Source organism: Arvicanthis niloticus, chromosome 21, assembly GCF_011762505.2.
Source record: "Arvicanthis niloticus isolate mArvNil1 chromosome 21, mArvNil1.pat.X, whole genome shotgun sequence".
In the NCBI taxonomy this organism is placed as follows: Eukaryota; Metazoa; Chordata; class Mammalia; order Rodentia; family Muridae; genus Arvicanthis; species Arvicanthis niloticus.
This window is the reverse complement of record NC_047678.1, coordinates 1970147-1992257: the sequence shown is the minus strand read 5'-3', so window position 1 is coordinate 1992257 and position 22111 is coordinate 1970147. Positions and strand designations below refer to the sequence as shown.

Here is a 22111-nt window from a genome sequence, read left to right as displayed (position 1 = left end):
ATGGCTAACGTTAGTCAGTTTTTCTATTAAGCAGCATATGTTTGAGCTACCTTTGAACCATTTGTTAAGAAACAACACACGTTCTGACTGGGATACAGAACAGCCTTGTGTTCTTGTTGAATGTTCCTAAAAGGAACATTTCAAATGGGACTTCTGTTCTCTTTCCAGCAGTCCTATCACACAGGCATATTATCTACGCCTCACGCGGGGACGCATGTATTCATTAAGAGACTGCACTCCTTCTGGTGCCCTTCTCATTACTCCATGATCTTCTCTGCATTCACGTCTGATCATGTTACTCCCGTTCTGAAATGCTTCCGTAACTTTTCACTGTAGTGATCGTGATCTTCCACCTGGCCACAGGCCCTGCATGACTAGCTCCCAGCCTCCCCCTCCACTTCACTGAACTCGGCTGTATAAGGCATTCCGAAAAACTATGCAAATGTTTACACTGTATTTAAAAATAGCGTACTTCAGAGCAACCCCTAAAACCCGCCTTCAGAGATGAAGACTCCACAACAGTCCATCTCTAGGACACGATCAGTATCTTACTCACCTAATCTTACCAAGTACAGGTTAACCTAGCGACGTTAATGCTGTGAATTCAAGAAACTCTTTGGACTTATCTGTCTCATAAAATGTAAGTACTAGCAGTACACAAATCTAAAATTATTAAGGAAGTGAATTCATTCATCTTAAATGTTCTAAACATCATCCAGCACTTAGTACATAATTAATGAGGCAATTATCATTTTAGGCAAAAGCATCCTTCTTTCTACTTCCTCCCTAGACTACTACCAGTAATCACCCCCCCCAGGAAGTCTCTAACCTGAGAACTGGAGATTACCATCTTTATCTACACTGGCTAGCACTCACTCATGGAGCTGATTAATGCATTTCCCACCACACTGTGAAGTGGGAACATGGTGTCTATGTGATCTTCTACTAAGTAGTAGGTGCTCAAAACACTGAATGCTTAATGCATTTTAAAATCTAATTAAATTCCTTTACAGTTACCTGTATAAAGCTAATCATGATAACTTTTTATAAATCTGAACAACTTTCAGCAAGTTTCAAATATTCAATTATGTTAATAAGGCTATTCCTTCTTATAAAAGAAAAAAAAATTGCAGATTTTGACAAAACAAAAAAACCAGCCACACCTTTAGGTATGATGCTCACCTATTATTTAGTTCTAAGGGGAAGTTCAACCTAGCAGTAAGAGGTTCAGAGAAAAGGGAAGCGCCTCCAGACAGCCTTTCAAGTCACTTCCATTTTTATGATTTCTACTTTCATGTTGGTTGGGATCTGACGACTTCACAAAAGTTATCAATTCTCTTTTCCCTAAACATTAGTGTGAAAAAAGTAATTTATAACCTTTACCTTACAAAAGTTATTTTCATGTTTTTTAAAGAACTTCATTTCACCAATGCATGTTACTTTCAAGATTCTAAATAACTCAATTGTTGAAAAAAAATTGTTTTTTAAACCCTCAAACAAGCTTCAAAACCATCTTCTCTTGAAGGTTAATTCTCAAAACATCTTAAGTTGTTCACACTAGTTGATCTGGGAATGGAAGATAAGGCCCAACTGCTTATGGTGGTCTGAACTTTTACTTAATAATTCTGCATATCAATTACTACACGACAGACTTTGAGAAGTACAGTGGAGAAATGTGTCTAACTCGCTTGAAGCTGCTCTGCACACTTGACCCTGGATATGAACTGCTAGTCTGCAGTCTGCCCTCACAGTGGGCTTCTATGTCTCGTCCTCACTCCACAGAGCAGTTTTGATGTCTTTCTGCTCTAGACAAACACCACCCTGCCTTGTCAGTTAAAAGGCTACTTCTTTCCTATAGATCATTCCACCAACTCCTGATTTAAAAAAGACTCAGTGGACTGAGTCTTAAGTGTAATTTTGAGAGAACTGGTATTTTCTATCTTGACAGTCTTCAGGGATTACAAATAGGCATTTTGGAGAAAAATACTGAATTCATTTTATGCTTTTAAATAAAACCATCTACATTTAATTGACTCAATTAAGCACAAGCTGCATGCAAAGAAAAGCTGTTTCAGGTTTGCGTGGAGCCGACCCAGTCATGTTCTCAGCTGTCTGAAGTCAGTGACACCAAAGGGATGAGACTGGTTAAAAGCTCCTTTGCTCCTCAACTACCAGAAGTCAGACACATACAAATTTTATGGCAAGTAATCTAAAACTCCTCTAAATATGATTAACTGTTATTCTATCCAACAAGAAAACCGATACAGCAGCTCTATCTAATTAGTGAAGTTACCAGATAGCCGCATGCAGTTCTGGTGTCAAGTGACAGGTTTCTGACAAAAAAATTCTGTCTCACAGCTTGTACTAATCACACATTTTAAAGAGGGATCTCCACTTTAAACTATTTATAAAAGAACTAGAGGACACAATTATCAAGCAAATTTACCCCTCGAAAGACTGTGTCTAGTTCTGCAGTATTCCTAGCAGTTCCAAAGATCTTAATGTGTATGTTGCAAGGGCATTAGCACAACCAGCAGAAGTAAAAAGCTTTCTTTACAGGGGTGGAACAAAAACCACCAAAGAGCTACGTGTTTTATCTCTAGAAAGTTGACACACAGCAATCTTTATTTTTCATACTGAAATTTAAAAAAAAAAAAAAAAAAAATTGACCAGAATTAGCCCAGGGAACAATTTATAACTTTACCTTATCAAAAATTACCTAACACTATAAAATAAAACTACCAAGAACAAAACACCACAAACATTTAAAAATACTTTGTTTTGTTTGAGACAGTGTCTCACCATATTTTGGGCTGACCTTTAACTGCCAGACTCAAGTGGTCAAGTACCTCAGCCCCCGGAGCAGCTGGTATTAAATGGTCTGTGCTAGTATACCTGGTCCTTACAGTAACTTTTCCAGTTTCCTAAAATTTTGGCAAAGTCCATTTTAAAAATAAAGCTTGCCAATCTCGTTTATACGTTCTATTAAGCTTTTTAAATTCCTTTTCCTTGGTCTTAACTTCAGGAGAGAATAAAAGCATACTGACATTTTTCAGTTAGAAATAAAATTTAAAAAACTTTTCTAATCAATTAAATTAGAATCTAACTAAATTAAATTAGAAAACATATCTGAGCTAATTATATGGCCTAGCAGCTATAAAGTCTTACTAAAAAGAAATAATCAGAAGTAAGAAAGTTAAAATAAAAAAAGAAAACATGATTGCTAGCACTAAGGTGACTTTTCCTTACACTAAATTCAGTGGTCACTAGAGACGAGCTTTTTGTTAACATTCTCATGCACTTAAAACCTTTCCCAATACTTTACTAAACACATTAACAGTCTAAATTGTGGCTCACAGTGCCAGAGTCAGCCACATTAAAAATAAAGTATTTGCAGAAAAAAAATTGGCCTTTTTGTGGTGGTTGTTGTATGGGCATTTAAAAATTCACTAACAAAAATGCTTAAAATACATATTTTAAGTCTTACACTTAACTCAAAATATATATCATTCATTTGAGAAAATAATAGTTTCTACATACACAAGTGAGAACTCTACATGAATTACAAATGTCGCATCAAAAGCTTCACATTTTTGTATTTTATTTGCTACACGGTATTATTAAAGGGCCTCCGGATGTTAAACGTACACTCTCTCTGTCACTGTACTACAGGCCTGACCAATATCTTCTCAACTTAAATAGAAAACTGAAAATAAAAGCTTCTGTTGCACTATGCAATTAAAGAGAGCATAGTATTTTATCAAAACAATGCTAAACAAAATAATGAAAAATAGCAGAAGCTACAGAAAATAAGTTCCTATTTGAAATCCCGTGTTCACACAGATTAAAAATGTTTGTAACTAGTTCTATCATTCAGGCTGCAGCATACTGTAAGATGAACTGCAAAGGTAATATTGGATATTTGAGATTCAAGCTGCACTTGCCAGGATAGCTTTCACCTGAGTTGCAAAGGGTATACTGGTGCAGTGACACTTCACTAGCAGAAGTCAAGGCGCACTGTCTTTGATTGCTCCTAATGTGTTTAAGTATTTGTGTAAAATTATTAATAGTTATTATACTTTGGGGTTCTGCGAACAAACAAAAGAGCATGAGTTGAAAAGATATTAATTTTTCTTGCTATGCAAGCATATAGAGATGCATTTTTAGTTTAAAATGTCTTTGACAACTATATTTTCACATTTTTGAGTATTTTAGAACAAAGGTTTAAAAAAAATCATAAGATACTTCTATTCCCATGAAATAAAATCACACTGAGGAATTATGCAAGTTCACTAAAGAATATCAAATTAATCATTTCCTCCTATAAATACTTTATTTATTTGTGTTTAAAGTTGCAGTTTTAGTACTATTAACAGAAAATACATAACAAAGGCTTCCTAAAAGTGAAAAAAATAATTATAAATGTTGGAAAAGTTGGCCTCATTAACATATTTACAGACTTTTACTTAATACACACTCCTTTGGAAATCACTTATGACATTTTTACAGGCTTTATCACCCCAAGTCTCTGAGTAGTGAGCACTTTAGCTCTTTACTGTCTACACCCGCAAGTAATGCTGTGTCCCCTGGAAGGGAGGCCCTTCCAAGCCCAGCCTCGTCATCACTGTGCTGCGAAGCTGCTGGCGCGCTGCTCCGCCCCTTCCCCTGAGGACAGCTCTGTTGAGGCAGTGTCCTTCAGCTGCTTCTCTTTACTCTGCACTTCCTGCAGCTTCAAAATGATGTTCCGGATTTCTTCTCGTTTTGTTTTCATTCTGGGGGGAGGAAACCAGTTCACCAAATTCATAGGGAGCTCAAAATTTAGTATTGGATTCTGAAAATAAAAAGATTTAATAGCTATTAGAAAATTATAATGGGGACATTTTTGTTTCAGTTATAACACTCAAAAGTTAAATATCACTATCTATTCATCTGTCACACTCCACAAGCAGGGTACTGAGTCAGGCACTGGTGATAAAGAGTGCTGGCCTAGACTAGCGGCTGGCAAACTACAGTTACTGGGAAGAATTCTGCCTATACCCTGTTTCTGCACTAACGTTCACTTTAGCAGAAGCAAACAAGTTTACAAATGGTTTACTGTTTGTACAGCAGTAGGACTGAGAACTATAGGAATCTCCACACCAGGAAACACAAGTATTTACTTTCAGGCCCTGCTAAGGAAAAGAATGACAGCACCATACTATATAAAAAGAAAGCTGATCTTGGCAAACATAACAGAAAAGTATGATGTGTAATGAGACTAACCCCATTGGGTCTGATATTTAAGGCTAACCTGGAGAGTGAGTAGATGTTAGTTAGCCAAAGAATGACAGAAGCACAGAAGCATCAAGGAGACATGGCACAATAAGGAACAGAGTGACTTCCAACTCGCTGATGCTCAGCTATGTTTAGGCTACGAGAGGGGTTCTGTCTTAGGCTCACCAACAACAGGGAGCCACTAAATATAACCTGGTGAGAGTAACCGCTATGAAGAGCATCTCAGAACAACACTAACGCTGACTTGAAAGTGCTGGCAAGAATGCAGGAATGCATACACATGACTTTTTAAAGTGCTAAAAAGAGACTTGGTCTCTTTTTAATTAAACTGCTCATTTTTAATTATGCTGCACATTTAATAAGCAGTGATTAAGGAGTCACGAGAATGTAAAGAGTATGTGAGAGAGGCTTGTATAGAGCCAGGCTGCAGGATGAGAATGAAGGAAGAACAGTGGCGAGGGCTGGAGGTCAAGAGAGAATTCAGTGTAAGGGTAGGGCTGATGCACTTGTAAGACTTCGGGGTGACTGTGTGGATGGCAGGGAGCTACAGCAGGACAGGCTGATCCTCTCTCATCAGCAAGCCTGGGACTCAGTAGTCAGTAATTATAGCAGTGCAACACCTAAAAGAGCTCTAGCTTGGGAATTTTTGTTCCTCAGAGTCACTTTCATGAATTATTTTCTTAATGTTTTTAATCACATGAAAAATCAAACACATACTTTTTATTTCAGCAGACAGGACAGAATGAAACTCACCTCAAAAAAGCTCTCCACATACTGCAGCACATACACACCACAGTCACTGAAGTTGTTCTGCTGTGGGACTTTTGGGTTGGACCCTTTCATAACATCTTTAGAAAAACTTCTTTTGCTTCCTTTTTTAACCTCCCATTCCACTTCTAAATACCTACAACACACATGTACCGAGAATACACATTTATGTAAGAATACTTTCTACTTCAGCTACAGTATATCAAACAGGTGGAGTATAGTTTTGAACTTACTCTCTTAGAATTTTGACAACATTTGACCGAGAAGGGCCTCTGAGTGAGTCCATAAGTAGGATACAAGGTCTACAGGACAAAAATACGAATTATAATGTTACACATGCACAAGAAAACTAAAAATAGTGTATTAATAAGATTAAAAACTTTGAAAACTTCTTTGGTTTCAGTGAATACTCAAGTGGAGAAAGCAAACCTTACAGACATAGGAAATTTAGATATCTATGGTAATATTAAACACTGTGTTACAGAATAGTAATGGAACTCCAGCAAATAAAAACGGAAGCCTATAAAAGTTAAGTACTGTGTGTGAGCATGTATGCACATGTATGTGCCGTGGCATGCATGTGGAGGGACAACTTGAAGGGGGGCTGGCTCTTGCCTTCTACCACACAGGTTCTGGGAATCATTAGACTCAGGTCATCAGGCTTGGCAGTAAATGTCCTTACCTACTGCCTCTCTCACTGGCCTCCAATGGCCTCAATACACCTTATTACAAAAAACCAAACAGGTAACCGTGAGAATTAGTTTATGACACAATATAGTTTTTAGGCAAGATTTTATTTTAGAACATTTTATGTAACTCAGGGCTAATATTATAATTTTAATTCTGTAGAACTGTTGTAAATGCAAATAAATAAGGAAATATCTAGGATACGAAGCATGGCAGGTTGCACATCTGAACGTCCTCTCTCAGAATCTGTCAGATCTGACTATGAGGGCTCCAAGTGAGTCTCTAAGTAGGACACAAGTCTGCAGGGTAGGGCTGCCTTCAGTCACCCTCTGACCGCTTAAACTAGTTATGAACCTAGCATAACTGTCCACTGCACATCACTGTTTTGATATACAGTGTTCTCTCTCCTCAAAAACAAAACATAGTCTACAATGTTATAATGGTTCATTATGAAGGTGTGCATGCACCTGTGGGAGCACATGGGGAGAACTGTGAAGTGGAAAACAGAAATGGGCCGTAGTGGACCTCTAGATAGGATACCTACTTTTCCCCTGACCCTGAGCGCACTTGTCAATTCTCCTTAAGCAAGAGTTGTTCTGTCGAATTCTATTCTACAACTCTAATTAGAAGAAGAAGAAGAAGAAGAAGAAGAAGAAGAAGAAGAAGAAGAGGAGGAGGAGGAGGAGGAGGAGGAGGAGGAGGAGGAGGAGGAGGAGGAGGAGGAGGAGGAGGAGGAGGAGGAAAAAAGAATCATAGGGGTTTCAGGGTGTGGTCAGTGCTTACTGTTTACAGACAGTAGGCTTTAAATGCCACTGTCCTATTTCTGAACTGTAGTTTTCATCAGCAAGGAGCCCATCATCGCTGCTATCATCCTATAGAAGATTGACATACAGAAGTGGTTAATTATTAAGCATCTACTAATCTAAGAAGACAACATTGCAGGTGATAAAATTCCTTCCAACAAAGTAGCAACACTTGTAGTCCAGGAACCGACCCGGACAACTCAGCCTGCTACTCGATTTTGTTTATTCATTGTTATTGTGTGTGTGCATGTGGAGGTTAGGAACAACTTCGTAGAGTTGGTTTTCTTTTCTTCCAAATTTATGTGGGTTCCAGATACAACTTAGGTTGTCAATATGTGCGGCAAGTGCTTTGCGCACTAAGCCATCTCACCAGCCTGGCAACACTAAAGGCCTTTTTGTGTTGGGACGAGCTTTCAGGTGTTTACATATGGCGAACATGGATTTATGCTATAGTTTTCCCTTTCCACTTAATCTTATAAAAAAGTCATTTTTAATTATTCCTTGGTTTATAAATATATAGCTGGAAATTGCTATTTTCTTTTCTACCAAACGAGCATCCCAATCTAAGGTAAAGAGCAGTGCTCACAAATTTGTTTCAAATGTCTGATATTTGTATTATATTGCTATCAGGTAAAGTCTCTATAAATAGTTTAAATGTAAAAAAAAAACAAAACCAAAAAACTTCTACAAAGAACTTCAAAATCTTAAACCGACCTCAGTCTACATCTTCCAATAGAGACACTGAGGTCCCATGGTTCAGTCACAGCATATACTGACTTCTTAGTTGCCTGTGGCTATGGCAGTCCATCTGAGTGTCTTATAGCTATACATTATCAAGTACAGGATTAACACACAAAATACACTGTGCAGCATAAAGTATGAAGTATCTTCAGTGCTATGTAAACTGAAAGTCTGTCTTAATATTAAAATCAGAAATCCGGAGTTTGGCCTCAAGGACCCACATGGTGAAAGGAAAGGACTCCTGCAATTGCGCTCTGATTCCCACAAGCTCACTGCACAAGCACACTGAGGTATGTAAGCGTGTCCCCTACACAAAATAAACAAACAAATAAAAGTTCCTAGAAAGAAAAATTTAAAATAAATTAAGTTTCGCATAAACTTTTTTCATAAACTATTTTCAAAAGTATAATTTATATATTTAAGTGTTTATGATATTTGTTAGGGCAAATGAAACCCAAAAGCAGTACAATTTGTCTATGATAATGTTAACTACATATCATTTGTTCTTATAATGCATGTACATTATACTGGAAAACAAGAATAGTTACTGAGTAAGTAAGAAAAAAGATAATGAAAAGTGGGAAAATGGTAATTTTACCATTCTTATGTATAGTACAATTGTGTGTATTACATAATTGAAAATTTTACCACTTGCATCTCAGATGTTGTTAAATCAAGGGTCAAGCACAGCCTTGACCCTTTGTATTAAAACTTGATCTCAGGTAGTATTAGAATTCAATGCCAACATCACAGTTTCAACACCAACACTAATAAATGTATCCTGGGACCTTCTAACTGGAAAACTGGTTTCATTTTTAAATAAGAACCCAAATCCAGAAGCAACACTGCGTCCATTGCTGGTTCTAAGGTTCTGTAACCAGAGTCCTACAAATCCTCTGATTTTACCGGGTCATCCTGATCTTCTGAGAAGTCAATGAGCTCATCTTCAAGTAGCTTCCCACTGTCTGCTGACTGATCACCATAGTTCAGTCTGATTTTGCTTAAGGCATCTGTGGCAACAGGAAACAGTGTATGATAAAAACCCCATGCCTATGACCATAGGATAGAATACTGAAACAAATGCTAGTAAGAAATGACAACAAACTAGATGATATACGTAATCTAGAGATGTTTTAGTGTCTTTGGAAAGATACAAACACACCATATAGGAACACTATCCTATTTTATACACAAGGAAACTAAGCATCCGTGGTTTTACTCTTTCTGTAGGGAGTGGGGTGGAACCAACCTTCCACAAATACTCAAAAACAGTCATACATTCACAAGTATGGGCAACTGCCAACCATCACAATGTTGTTTTTGAAGTTATCTTTGTGGGGATTGAACCCAGGGCCTCATAAATGCTAGGCAAGCCCTCCACCATGAGCCCTTACAACCATCGCAGAGCCTCAGGAAGAAGTCCCATGTTAAGACTGTCCTACTTCTATTTCCCTGCCTTTTGTCTTCTACTGCTGAAACCCTAAGTAATCAATCATTATACATATTCAGGTTCTGGAGAATTCATACAAATATTCAGTTTATTTTTTTAATTAAGAATTAAAATATTCACACTGAAAGAATTACAGGCTAAAAACTTGCTTGTTTACCTATTCTGTTTAACTGTATCCTAATAAACTAGACTGGAAAAAAATCCTAGACAAAGATTTGATCAGATTGGCTTTTAACAACCAATCTTGTTCTTGTTCTATTTTTCTTTTCCATTTCATCTCATGGGTACAGGACCTTATAAAGCTTAGTATAGCAAAACATCATTACCAAAGCTCAGCAGCATCTCTTCCCTATACCCTTGCCTTGTTTAGGGTTTTTTGAGATGGTATGAACATAAACCAGGCTGACCCTGAACTTGTTATGAATTTCTAATCCTTCTGTTCCCTACTTCCTAAGTGATGGGATTAGAAGCTTGTACTACCATGCAGATGTGAAACTCCTAATTCACCAATACAAATTGGTAGAACACCAAAAATATGTTCATTATGTTCAATTTTGTATTGTTTCAAATTTTTTTCTATAGCCTAGCTTATCCCACAAAAACTTACAGGTCTATGCACAGTTTAATGTCTGCAAGGCAGAACCTACATTGAGTACTATGGAACACACAAATCTTTTAAAAAAAACTTATTTATTTTGTATACAGCATTTGGACTGCATATATGCCTTCAGGGCAGAAGAGGGCACCATATCTCACTATAGATGGTTGTGAGCCACCATGTGGGTGCTGGGAATTGAACTCAGGACCTCTGGAAGAGCAACCAGTGCTCTTAACCCCTGAGCCATCACTACAGCCCCAACACATAAGTTTTTTAATTGACACATTCTTGGGGTTAGAGATTGGTAGAGTGGGGGACCCTGGGTTTGCTACTCAGCAATAACATGAGAGGTCACCCTGCAAACACTTACAGGGTAGAATAAGATGTTTTGATGTACATCTACATTGAATAATGCTTGCACTGGCTAGCTCTATATCAATTTGACACAAGTGATAGTCATCTGAGAGGAGGAAGGCTTGACTGAAAAATAAAATGCCTTCTAAAATTGGGCTGCAGGCATGCATGTAGAGCATTTAAAACTAGCCATTAAAGTGAGAAGGCCCAGCACATTGTGGGTGGGGCAATCCCTGACTGGTGGTCCTGGTTCTATAGTAAAGCAGGCTGAGTAAGCCATGAGGAGCAAGGCAGTAAGCAGGACTCCAAGGCTTCTGCATCGCTCCTGTCTCCAGGTCCCTGTTCTGCCTGAGTTCCCAACTCTGCAAATGATCAACAGTGATGTGGCTGTATAAGCCGGGCAAACGAACCCTTTCCTCTGCCAGTTGCTTTTGTTCATAGTGTACGGTTCCAGCAATAGTAACCCTGACTAGGATAATGCTGAAGGCAGCACATGGAGAACTTGTCGGTTGGAGGAAAGTCACTTGATATCAAAGAGTTTTGACCATTACCTTTAGATTTCTGTTTAAGGGGCTAGAAACAATAGTTTCTAATTGTAGACATGGGAGCCAATTGATGAGAGCTGAAGGGACCTAAAAGGGCACTACAGAAGCACCCCTTTTCTACAGAACCACGTGAAGGAAAAGACAACAGGGACCCCACTTTGTTGGAAGGAGAAAGTTTTACTTTTGCCTTTGGCCATTTGAACTCAATACACCAATTTGGAAACTGAGAAGATTAAATAAACTTGTCGTGTTAACACAACAACTGCTGTACATTTTGAATTTAGAAAGTTACCTATGAAATAAAATGAATCCAAGCTCTTTTATAAATGGAAAATGTGAAGCTTGTACATCCAGATTAGAAAGCTCTTAATATGTTTGGGGCAGAATTATAAATTTTAAGATTTATTTTTCCTTTGAATTTTGAGTTGTGAAATCAAGATTAAACTCAAGCTTAAGGACAAAAATTACTTTTCACATATATCTTATATAGATCACTGGAAGGTAATCGTATATGACACACGTATATCTTATATAGATCACTGGAAGGTAATCGTATATGACACACATATATCTTATATAGATCACTGGAAGGTAATCGTATATGACACACATATATCTTATATAGATCACTGGAAGGTAATCGTATATGACACACATATATCTTATATAGATCACTGGAAGGTAATAGTATATGACACACATATATCTTATATAGATCACTGGAAGGTAATAGTATATAACAATTTTAACACGTCTACAGCCTGTTACATAAGAATTTTTCAGTGGCACCATCAATTTCAGACTAGAGATGCTAGTTCTGCTTCCAGAAGTAAAGAGATAAAATCGGCTAGACAAGAGACACTAGGAGATTTTTTTTCTGAATAATGATCCTAATGTTGGTTGTCATACTGATTACATGACTGAATACATTAATAAAACTTAAGTAATATCCATAAAATGAGTTAATATTATTGTAAGTTATTATAAGTAGATTCTACCTCTGTAAGTCTGACAAGAAAAATACATAACCTCAACAATTCTACTTTGTATTCCTTTACGTACCTGGATGATGTGCAGAACTGAAGCATTCATCCTGGAGGCCATTCTCACTTTCAGTTCTATCAGAAATGTCCTGGCATGCAGACTCTCCGTTACTTGCTGCTTCATCTTCATTGACGGCATGATTTTTTTTTTTCATGCTACACTTCACACCGTATGCGTTTCTCCGGTAGCAAAGCTCACTTTCTTCCTGTGCAGCACTCGAATCAGTCACAGCTAAGCAATGCTTTCTATTTAGCATCTTCTTGATCACAGGCTTGGCAGCAGAGTTCTGTGAACAAGCATCCATCTCACTGGCAGAAGAAACATAACTGTCCTCTGCACTTGAAGTTTTTTGCATGACTGCATTTTCATGATAATGAGGATTAGGTTCATATTTTGGTTTTTCCAAACCAGGGAAACAAACAACAGCCAAAAACCAATGTGCACTGTAAAAACAAACAACACTACTGAACATATCATTGGAAAAGCTCATCACGGTCGTCAATAACTATCAATTGAAATGGTTTTCACAAGTTTGTGAATACTTATCTTTTAAAATTTTAATACTGCTTATAACTATTCTCATCTGCTTACTGTCAGTAGCTAGCATACTAAAATGTCTACTAATTTTGGGGGGAGTTGTCGGATTATGTACCTAATTATTATCATAGTACCTATTATTATTATAAGAGTATTAAATTCATTCTTGCAAACAATCTTCTGCATATTTTGATTTACAGAATCCATTTAAATTTTTTATCATGTCTCTTTCGACTGTTAAAGAAAGGCTTATTATTAAAAACTATATGCCTAATCCTTAATTTTATGCTATGCTGAAATGTGAATACATTAATATTAAATGGAAACAGCATATCTAATCTAGTTATTGTTATAAAATCTCAAGTATTAGGAAGGAGTTCTAGCTATCAAGTTCAAGTTCACGCTGCTACTTCAGGTATTACAGCTATCAACAGTATAGCTCACTAGAAAAAGAAAGCTGTGTAGCCTAGCAGTCACTAATAACTTATTGACTAACCAGAGTATGCAGTGAACATGCTATGGATGAAAGAGGACCTCTGGGTTGAGTACAGTATCTGGCATGTAGTAAGATGCTCAGAAAACATAGAAAACATTTTTTCCCATTGCTAGGGATCAAACCCAAGGCCTTGGCCATGTTAGTCCAGGCATGTTAGGTAGTGCCCTACCATTGAGCTACAGCCCGAACTGAACATCATTAGTAATTTTGTATTGTTTTTTTTTTCTACGTATTAGATGACTTCTAAGGCAGTATTAGGAACAGTATTATTTCTTCTTCTGAAAATGTTCATTACAAAGATCATAAAGACTGATTTTGTTTTAAGTATCAAAAAAGGTGGGGTGATACACTAAGGCAGCAGAGGTAGGCTGATCTCTGTAAGTTTGAGACCAGCCTGGTCTATACAGCACATTCTAGGCAAGCCAAAGCTACCAAATGAGGCTCTGTCTCAAAATTAAACAAAGTAACAAAAAACAAACCCGCAAACCCCAAACAAAAAGACCACCCACAAACAAATCAAAAGGACAGATGGATGAATACTTCTTTCCTATTCCTAAGAATTGGTTATTAGTATACACTGGTCTTAGGTCAGAATAAAGCAGAACTAACAGCATGTCAACGTCTTCATTTCAGTATGTAAAACACAGGAAATCCTAAGTTCCACCTCAGTTTTAAAAAATGATAAAGTGTAGAAAAGTCTGTTTCAAACACTGATGCTATAAGCAGGCATGGATTAACACGAGAGGAAGCAGGACCAAAGGTTCAAGGTCATCTGTGGCTACATATCAAGTCTGAGGACAGCATGGCCTACATGAAATCTTGAAAAATATTATTTGTGAAAGAAATATGATGCAATGTGGTGAGCGTTCTCACACAATGTGTGAGACTTCACAGCTCTACCAAACTCTATTCATGCCAATATGACACATCACACATTTCCTGTTGCCTCACTTAAAAACTAGGCAAAATGCCTTTTTTTTTCTACTAACTTTAAGGACAAAGACGAGGCGTATGATCACTTCTAACCTCTAAAATACAGGGCTTAAAGAAAATCAGCACCATGAGGATAGACAGATGGTTCACTGGCTAAGAACACATACTACTCTGGCTGAGAACCAAGGGTTCAATTCCCAGCACCCAATGGCAATTTATAGACATTTTAAATTCCAGTTCTAGGGGATCTGGTGCCCTCTTCTGACCTCCAAGGGTACCAATGGTGCACATAAATACAGGCAAATACTCATACATATAAAATAAGAATAAATCTTAAAAACAAAACAAAACAAGAAAAACCCATCAAGCTGACTATGGTCATGGATACTTTCAATCCCAGCACTCAGGAGGCAGAGGTGGATCAAGGAGTTTGGGGGTGAAGGTGTGTGTGTGTGTGGGGGGGGAGGGGGGAGCGGCAGCGCACACACCAGGCCAGTCAGGTCTACATATGAAGACCCTATCTCAAAAAAAAAAAAAAAAAAAAAGAAAAAAAAGAAAAAGGATTAACATTATTACTACAATGAAGAAGATGATACAACAATGGTGGCCTATCTAGTAATGTGGCTTTAACCTCTTAAAAAAAATAAGACTAGAAATTTACAGACTGTTTTCAATCAACTTATCAGAATCCTGCACTAGCTCCCAACTCTGCTGGTTCTCTACCACACATGTCATATTGATGTCTATTGACATAGTGATCATGGTGGTCCTAAACTATATATGACCTACATTATATTTCAACTTAATACCTTTATTATTCTTTTCTTATAAGCAACTTTCCTCTTTCCTCTTAAGAGGCTTGTGTTACTTTATATAAATTCCAAGAAACCTTATTTTATGCAGAATAAATTTAAACTTATTAATTTTATTATACTATGCATAAAAAATTCAGTCTCGAATAAGTTGTACTTTAAAGCTATAACTGATGCTCTGACTTAAGAGAGATGCGCTCTGCCCTCTACACACACACACACACACACACACACACACACACACACACACACACACACACACACAGTAGTGCTGGGAAAAGAACTGAGGGCCTTCCAAAAACTAGCCAAGCAGCCTGCTACTGAAACCCCAAAACATAGTACTGATTATCTATTTTAAGAGAGGATTCTACTATACTTGTTCAAATGAACCTCAAATTATTATGTTGACGTGATCCTTGTGTGACTAAAACATCTGAAAAAGAGTTTGCTCATATGACAAAGTGAGTTTGCTTTACAGACAGAAGAGGAAGAATGGATAACGAGCACATGCTTGCATAGAAACAGTCCTGCACTACACTAATTTCAGCCAGCATTAATTACTCCAATCATGAAGAGGACAATGGCACAAAGTTAAGGCATTTCTTAATTTGTCTAAGCAGAGCACACTGTGTGTGCCAGAAAACAAAAACCTTTTGCCAAACAAGAAAGCTACTTTTTACTCACACAGATTACCTCTATCTCAGACTCTCCCAAGACCACAATCTTGGGACCCAATTCTTTCAAATAAGTTCTTGAAAATAAAAGCAAAGAAAGAAAGAAACACAAATTCTCAAGTCTTCATCACATGATGAAGCTGTATGATATGTCAGCACTGTCAGCGTCGCTGGAGAACAATAATGAAGCACCAGAGCATCGCTGCTGAGGCACTTACAGGTTTCTAGTGGCTGGCACGGCTTTCAGGTGAGTTACCATGCACGCAGCCGCCTTCTCCTTTACTGTGACCTAGGAGTGAATTTTAAACTGAAGATTGCTACTAAACAAGGTAATCTCCATAGATGATCTTGCATCACACAAGCATCATTTTTTAAAAATGACTGCCTTGTACCTTGACCAATAATAAAACTAGAATAAGCTATCCAATATATTCTGTAAAACTCTGTATCTTATGATTCTGTAGAAAACTATGTTTACGTTCATCAGTATTGTTAATACCTAGAACAAATTTCAGAAAGATGTTTTAAAACAAGTCCTTTGTTTTAAAGACTGTATCGTCACATTCACATAGAATTTTACTCACGCTTCATTAAGGGGTACAAAAATAAAATCCTTCTCAAAAATATCTACATGTCGGGTCCACGTTTTTACTCTCCCATGCCGTTTTTGTTGTATCCTGTAAGAAAGAGATCAATCACCTTCCAGAGTCACCACAGTTTGTCTTATATGCAGTGACTTACGATTAGAGGAGTCATCTGTAACACCTCCAACAGTTTCACCTGATGTTTTAACAAGTTGAAGAAAGAACATGGTATCTTAAAATTAAATATATAATTATATAATTATATAATTATATAATTATATAATTATATAATAATATATAATTATATAATTAAATATATAATTTTATATGTATGAGTGTTTTGCCCCTATGTATATGCATCACACATGTGCTTAGTACCCTCAAGCCAGAAGAGGGCACTGGATACCCTAGAACTGGAGGAACAGATTGATATATGCAGCCATTTCAAGCTGGGAACCAAACCCTAGCCCTGTGCAAGAACAGTAAAGTGCTCTTCACTGAGCCATCACTCCAGACTCATCAACAGAATATCTTCGATGAAGTCAGGAAGGGAAAGCATGAAACCTCATCACTGAACTGCAGGGAGGGGTCTTTAATCCATTTCACAACAGTCAAGGGAGCTTCGGTGCTTCCCCTGGCTGAATTTCTTTTTGCCTCTACTGTTTAACTGGTGCAGTGTTGCTATTAGGAACTATACTGAGATAATTAACAAAGCATGATTTACTGGTAGCTAAAAGAAGGGATCAGGTAAAAGATGCACTATTTGAAAATAAACAGAGCAACACCATAAATTATGAACTGTGGTCAAAAATCCATTTCAAGTCTATGATAAAAAAAAGTAGGAAATTCTTAAATAGTAGAAAATATAATTTATATTTGGCATAGCAACCCCAGATCAAGTATTATTACAAGATGATGTGCCAACTCTTGAATCTTTTGATCAACTGAAGGCAAGAGTAAGATCTGAATGCCAGCATTATATAGAGAGGAACTGTAAAGAATTCAGGTATGATAGAAGATTAGAATTTCCATAACTTGTCTGCAAACAATCATCCTAGAGCTTATTAAAGGAACAAATTAAGTGTCAGGCAGTGGTAGCGCACATCTTTAGTTTTAGTATCTATCTCCATCCGTAAAGAATAAATGAACCTGAGCTGTGTGCTGTTCCTTGTGGAAGAGTCAAGAAACAAGAATGTAAACACAGAGATCTGTGGGGCTTTTGTTGGACTTTGTTTTTAATTATCATCATAGGCCATTCATTTTGCATCCATGAATTCAAATACTGAGAAAATATTTTGAGGAAATGTCTAGTCATAAGACACGGACAGACACATCCTTCTTCTTGTCATCGCCCACTGAAGAACACAGCTTCATAGATATCTAATATTTACACCACATTACAAGTAAGCTAGAAATAATGTGAGAGAATATATACAGGTCAAATGCAATACTACAGCATTTCACCCATAGGACATGAACATCTTGATATCTCATGTGAGATGGTGAACTAATACCCATGGGTACTAAGGCATAATGTACTAGAGAAACTGTTAAGAATCTGACTTACGAAAGATTAGTTGTCTCAGAATTTCTCCTCTCTCTCTGATTAAGGCGTTTATAGAAAAAAGAACTGAATATATGAATTCGGTCAGCTTCTTCTTTCTTCAGTTTTTCAAGCACCAAGTATCTATTTTAAGGAAAAAAAAAAACCCAATTATCATATAATAGATCACAGTTCACTAGATATACAAATAACCATTTATTTGGTCACCATAATCACTGTCTAAGAAATGAAGTTTACTTAATATACTAGATGTATTAGTCACCAAAATATTTTAGACAATTTAAAGAGGTCTTTTTTAGAATTAAAACTATGACTTGAAAGATATGTTTTAAAACAAACTCTAAGTTAGAAAAAAAAGTATACAGGAATATTTTATAGAAACATTCATAGAAGCATTATTGAAAGCTAAAAAATTGGCAGAAATGTTAATTTACTAATGAATGCAAAATAAAATATATGATACTCAGCAGAAGAAACTGCTGCCATAAACAGGAAAACGAAGAAGAATTTCAAGAATATTAAGCAGAATAAGAAGCTAGTCTTGGGGCTGAAGAGATAGTTCAGTAGTAAGAGCATGTGCTGCTCTGCCAAGACCTGGGTTTGGTGGCCAGAGCACACAGCCATCTGTGGCTCTAGCTCCCAGTATGCATATGGTTCACAAAATTGCATGCAAACACTCAAACACATGAAATAAAAATTTAAGGACCCACAAGAGAGGGGCTTCCCCTTCTCAAAAGGAAAGAAGAGGTGGAATGGGGATCAAAAGGAAAGAAGAGGCGGAATGGGAAGCAGACTTGCATGAGGGGTACTGGGAAGAAAGTACCCCTGGCTGATACTGGGTCGTACAGTGAATAAACCTTTTAACGTAAGCATTCTTGTTTTTCTTGCGACTGTGCTAGAGACTTATATAAACAAACATCCATGATCCCTTATATTGCAAAGGGAAATTAAAATTTAATAAATTTAATTATGTTTCAAATTGTCACTGAAGTTAGGTGAATCAGGTTTATGGCCATATTCTTTTGATAAGATAGTATGAAAGTCTTGTGAAATCTTACACAGAAATACAAAATAGTTAGCTCTGTTCTCCTTTTACTTTATACCATTGGATAATTTCAAAGCTCACTTTTTTTTTTTAAAAAAAAAAAGCTACTATTATTATTATGATGATGATTCCACTATTATTATTATGATGGTGATTATGATGATGATGTGTCTGGAGGGTAGCAACACACATGCCAAACCATGTATGTGGAGACAACTTTGCTGAGTCTGCGCTTTCTTCCCACTGTGGCTTTGATTTGGGGATCAAAGTCAGGTCAGCAGGTTGGCACGGTGCACTATCACCTGCTGAGCTCTCTCTCTGGCCCACAGCACAAGCTTTAATAAAAAGGATACAACCTAAAAGAATTCTTATATTGAGGCAGCTGAGGGGGCCCTGCGAAAGGCATTATAAAATAAAAGATTATCCCCTCAACATTTGAATCAGTTATTGATTTTTGTAATAATATTCCTAACAGAATACATAGTAGACTAGTTAGAAGACTGGACCTATACCTAAAAGGAAAACCATACTGCTCTTGCTGGCCAAAAGCTACTTTTGAAAACTTAACTGAGTTGGGCATTGTTCGTGATTACATTCTTTCATGCTCGAGAGGAGACAGGAAAATAGAAATTTCTGGGGTTGTTTAGGCTATAGTCCAAGTTCAATGCCAGGTAAGCTACACTACAGAGTGAGACTTACAAATATTCCAAAATTTGAATTAAATAAATAAAGGTACAATTCAAAAGGGGTGAGGATAAGGTATTTGTGGGTAAAGAAAGCTGAAAAGCCAGGTATGATAGTCCCTACTTGTAATCCCAGCATTTGGAAGAGCTGAAACAGGAGGAATTCTGTGAATTAGAAACTAGCTTGACAGACATTGCAAGGCCTTCCTGTCTCCAAAATACAAGAGAGAACATTACACGCATGCATGCACGCTTGCTCGCGTGCATGCACGCGCACATGCATATGCAGGCAACCTCTTCTGAGCTATCAACATGGCTCAGGAAATAAAGGCATGAATGGAGCCTGACAACCTGAGTTTGATGCCCAGTAGAAGAAAAATGCTCCCACAAAACCCCAGCTACTCAATAAATAAAAAGCAAACAAAAATTCCATTATATATATATATATATATATATATATATATATATGTATGTATATATAGATAGATCTATATATTTTTTAAAAGATTTATTTTTATTTTATGTATATGTGTATTTTACCTATTTGTGTACTATGTGTGTGCCTGGGGCCCCAGAGGCCAGAAGAGGGTGCTGGAACCCCTTGAGCTAGAGTCAAAGGCAGTTGTAAGCCACCATGTGGGTGCTAGAAAGTGAACCTGGGTCTTCTGCAAAAATAGCATGTGGTCTTAACTGCTAAGCCATCTTTCCAGCCCCCAAATCCGTGGCTTTAAAAGACATTAATCCTCCCCTATAACTCTCTTATGGCCTTGATGGCTAGCCAGCAAGATTTGTGTATCTGTTTGTTTCTGCTCACCCTTCTCCTGGTGCTGGGGGCACAGACAATGAAGGCAGATGTGCCTTGTACAGAAGACCTGAGCATTCAAGCTGAGATCTCTTGCTTACAGAGCAAGCACCCTTACCCACAGAACCATCTCCCCAGCCCCCAAATCCTTTCTCAAACAAGTAAAACAAGAGGTTGGAGAGAGATCAGCAATTGAAAGTATTTTCCGCTCTTCCACCAAAGGACCAATCAAGTACTTGGGTAGTTCACAAGGCCCCATAACTCCAGCTCTAGAAGATCTGGGATACTCTTCTGGCTTTGATAAGTACCTGAGCACATAACTGTCTGCACACACACAAATAAAAATAAAATTAAATCCTAAAACAAACAAACAAACAAAAAAAACTTTCACAGAACAATCAGAACTATCCTTTTATTTCACTTCTAAAAATACCATGAGACATAAATAAAAATTTTAAAGTATGATGTATTTTATTATATATAATTTAATTGGAAACTTAACTATAAATATGAGTCCTGAATAAAGTCAGGATTACAAATTATAAATATTTTAGTATGATATAAAAAATTAAGATTGTTTCAATACGAAATACAAACAATAGAAATAGCAGGGGTAAGTTGGTTGGCAGAGTGCTTTCTTAACATGTATAAAGTCCTAAGTTTACTCTCCAAACACCATATAAGCAAGTTTTCAGCTCCTAGCTATACATGCCTGCAATCTCAGCCAGCAAGAAGACAACAAGTCCAGGTCATCCTCAGCTACACAGTTAAGACTGAGGCTAGCATGGGATATGTGAGATTCTGTCGCAAAGAAGTAGTAGTAGTAGCAGCAGCAGCAGCAGCAGTAGTAGTAACTCCAAAATATTACATACTGACCTAATGATAAAGAGTTAATTCTCCAAGGTACAAAAGCACATTTTCCTACTAATATGACTTCAAAATACAGGAGGCTTTAAAAGCAGCAAGCTAGGGGAGCTGGAGCGATGGCTCAGTGGTTTGAAGCACTGACTGTACTTCCAAAAGTCCTGGGTTCAACTCCCAGCAACCACGTGGTAGCTCATAACCATCTGTAATGGGATCTGATACCCTCTTCTAGTGTGTGTGTGTGTGTGTGTGTGTGTGTGTGTGTGTGTGTGTGTGTGTGTGTGTGTGTGTGTGTGTGTGTGTGTATGAAGATAGCTACAGTGTATTCATATACATAAACAAATCTTAAATAAATAAAAACAGCAAGCTAGAGATTTTAACAATCTTTTCTAATAATTTTATAGAACAATTAGGCATAAAAGCTTCATACATGTTTGTCAAGTATTCTTATCCAAGCCAAACTGAGGTATAATGCCATTCAAAACAACACTAGAAATATGTTACTCAGATTTTATGTTTTGTGTGCATGTCAGGGCTGATGCCATTGGAAGCCAGAAATGAATATTAGATCCCTGGAGTAGAAGTTACAAGCCTTTTCCCCTCAAAGTGTTAAGTGAATTCTACTACTGGGCTATTAAGTCAAATTTTCAGGTTTCAACCATCATGCTTTGAGTTAAGAGATGTGCTGAAATATCTAGGAACTAGAAAACACCAGCCTAAATATAAGGAGGCTGAGTTTAATTTTGTTTCATGTATGTGCCCTTTCACTACACATACCAGTGAACACATACCACGTTAGTGTTTATGACAACTGTGCTGGCACTTCCTGACTGTCTCACATGTAGTACCTCAT

At 37.2% G+C, this 22111-nt stretch overlaps 1 protein-coding gene across 4 annotated transcripts in view; it reads right to left on the bottom strand.

Moving 5' to 3' along the window:
• Nucleotides 1–4302: 4302 nt before the first annotated feature.
• The window catches only part of Senp6 (SUMO specific peptidase 6), an 82924-nt gene continuing 65115 nt past the window's right edge, over nucleotides 4303–22111 (bottom strand). For 3 of the 4 annotated variants that reach the window (XM_034483855.2, XM_076917308.1, XM_076917310.1), the window contains 8 exons: nucleotides 17868–17987; nucleotides 16301–16393; nucleotides 12283–12707; nucleotides 9180–9283; nucleotides 7513–7601; nucleotides 6276–6344; nucleotides 6028–6178; nucleotides 4303–4831 (listed from right to left, as the gene is read on the bottom strand). In XM_034483855.2, coding sequence (XP_034339746.1) covers nucleotides 4622–4831; nucleotides 6028–6178; nucleotides 6276–6344; nucleotides 7513–7601; nucleotides 9180–9283; nucleotides 12283–12707; nucleotides 16301–16393; nucleotides 17868–17987 — 1261 coding nt within the window. In that variant the 3' untranslated portion in view covers nucleotides 4303–4621. The remainder of the gene's footprint in view (nucleotides 4832–6027; nucleotides 6179–6275; nucleotides 6345–7512; nucleotides 7602–9179; nucleotides 9284–12282; nucleotides 12708–16300; nucleotides 16394–17867; nucleotides 17988–22111) is intronic. The other variant, XM_076917309.1, reaches the window with a different exon arrangement.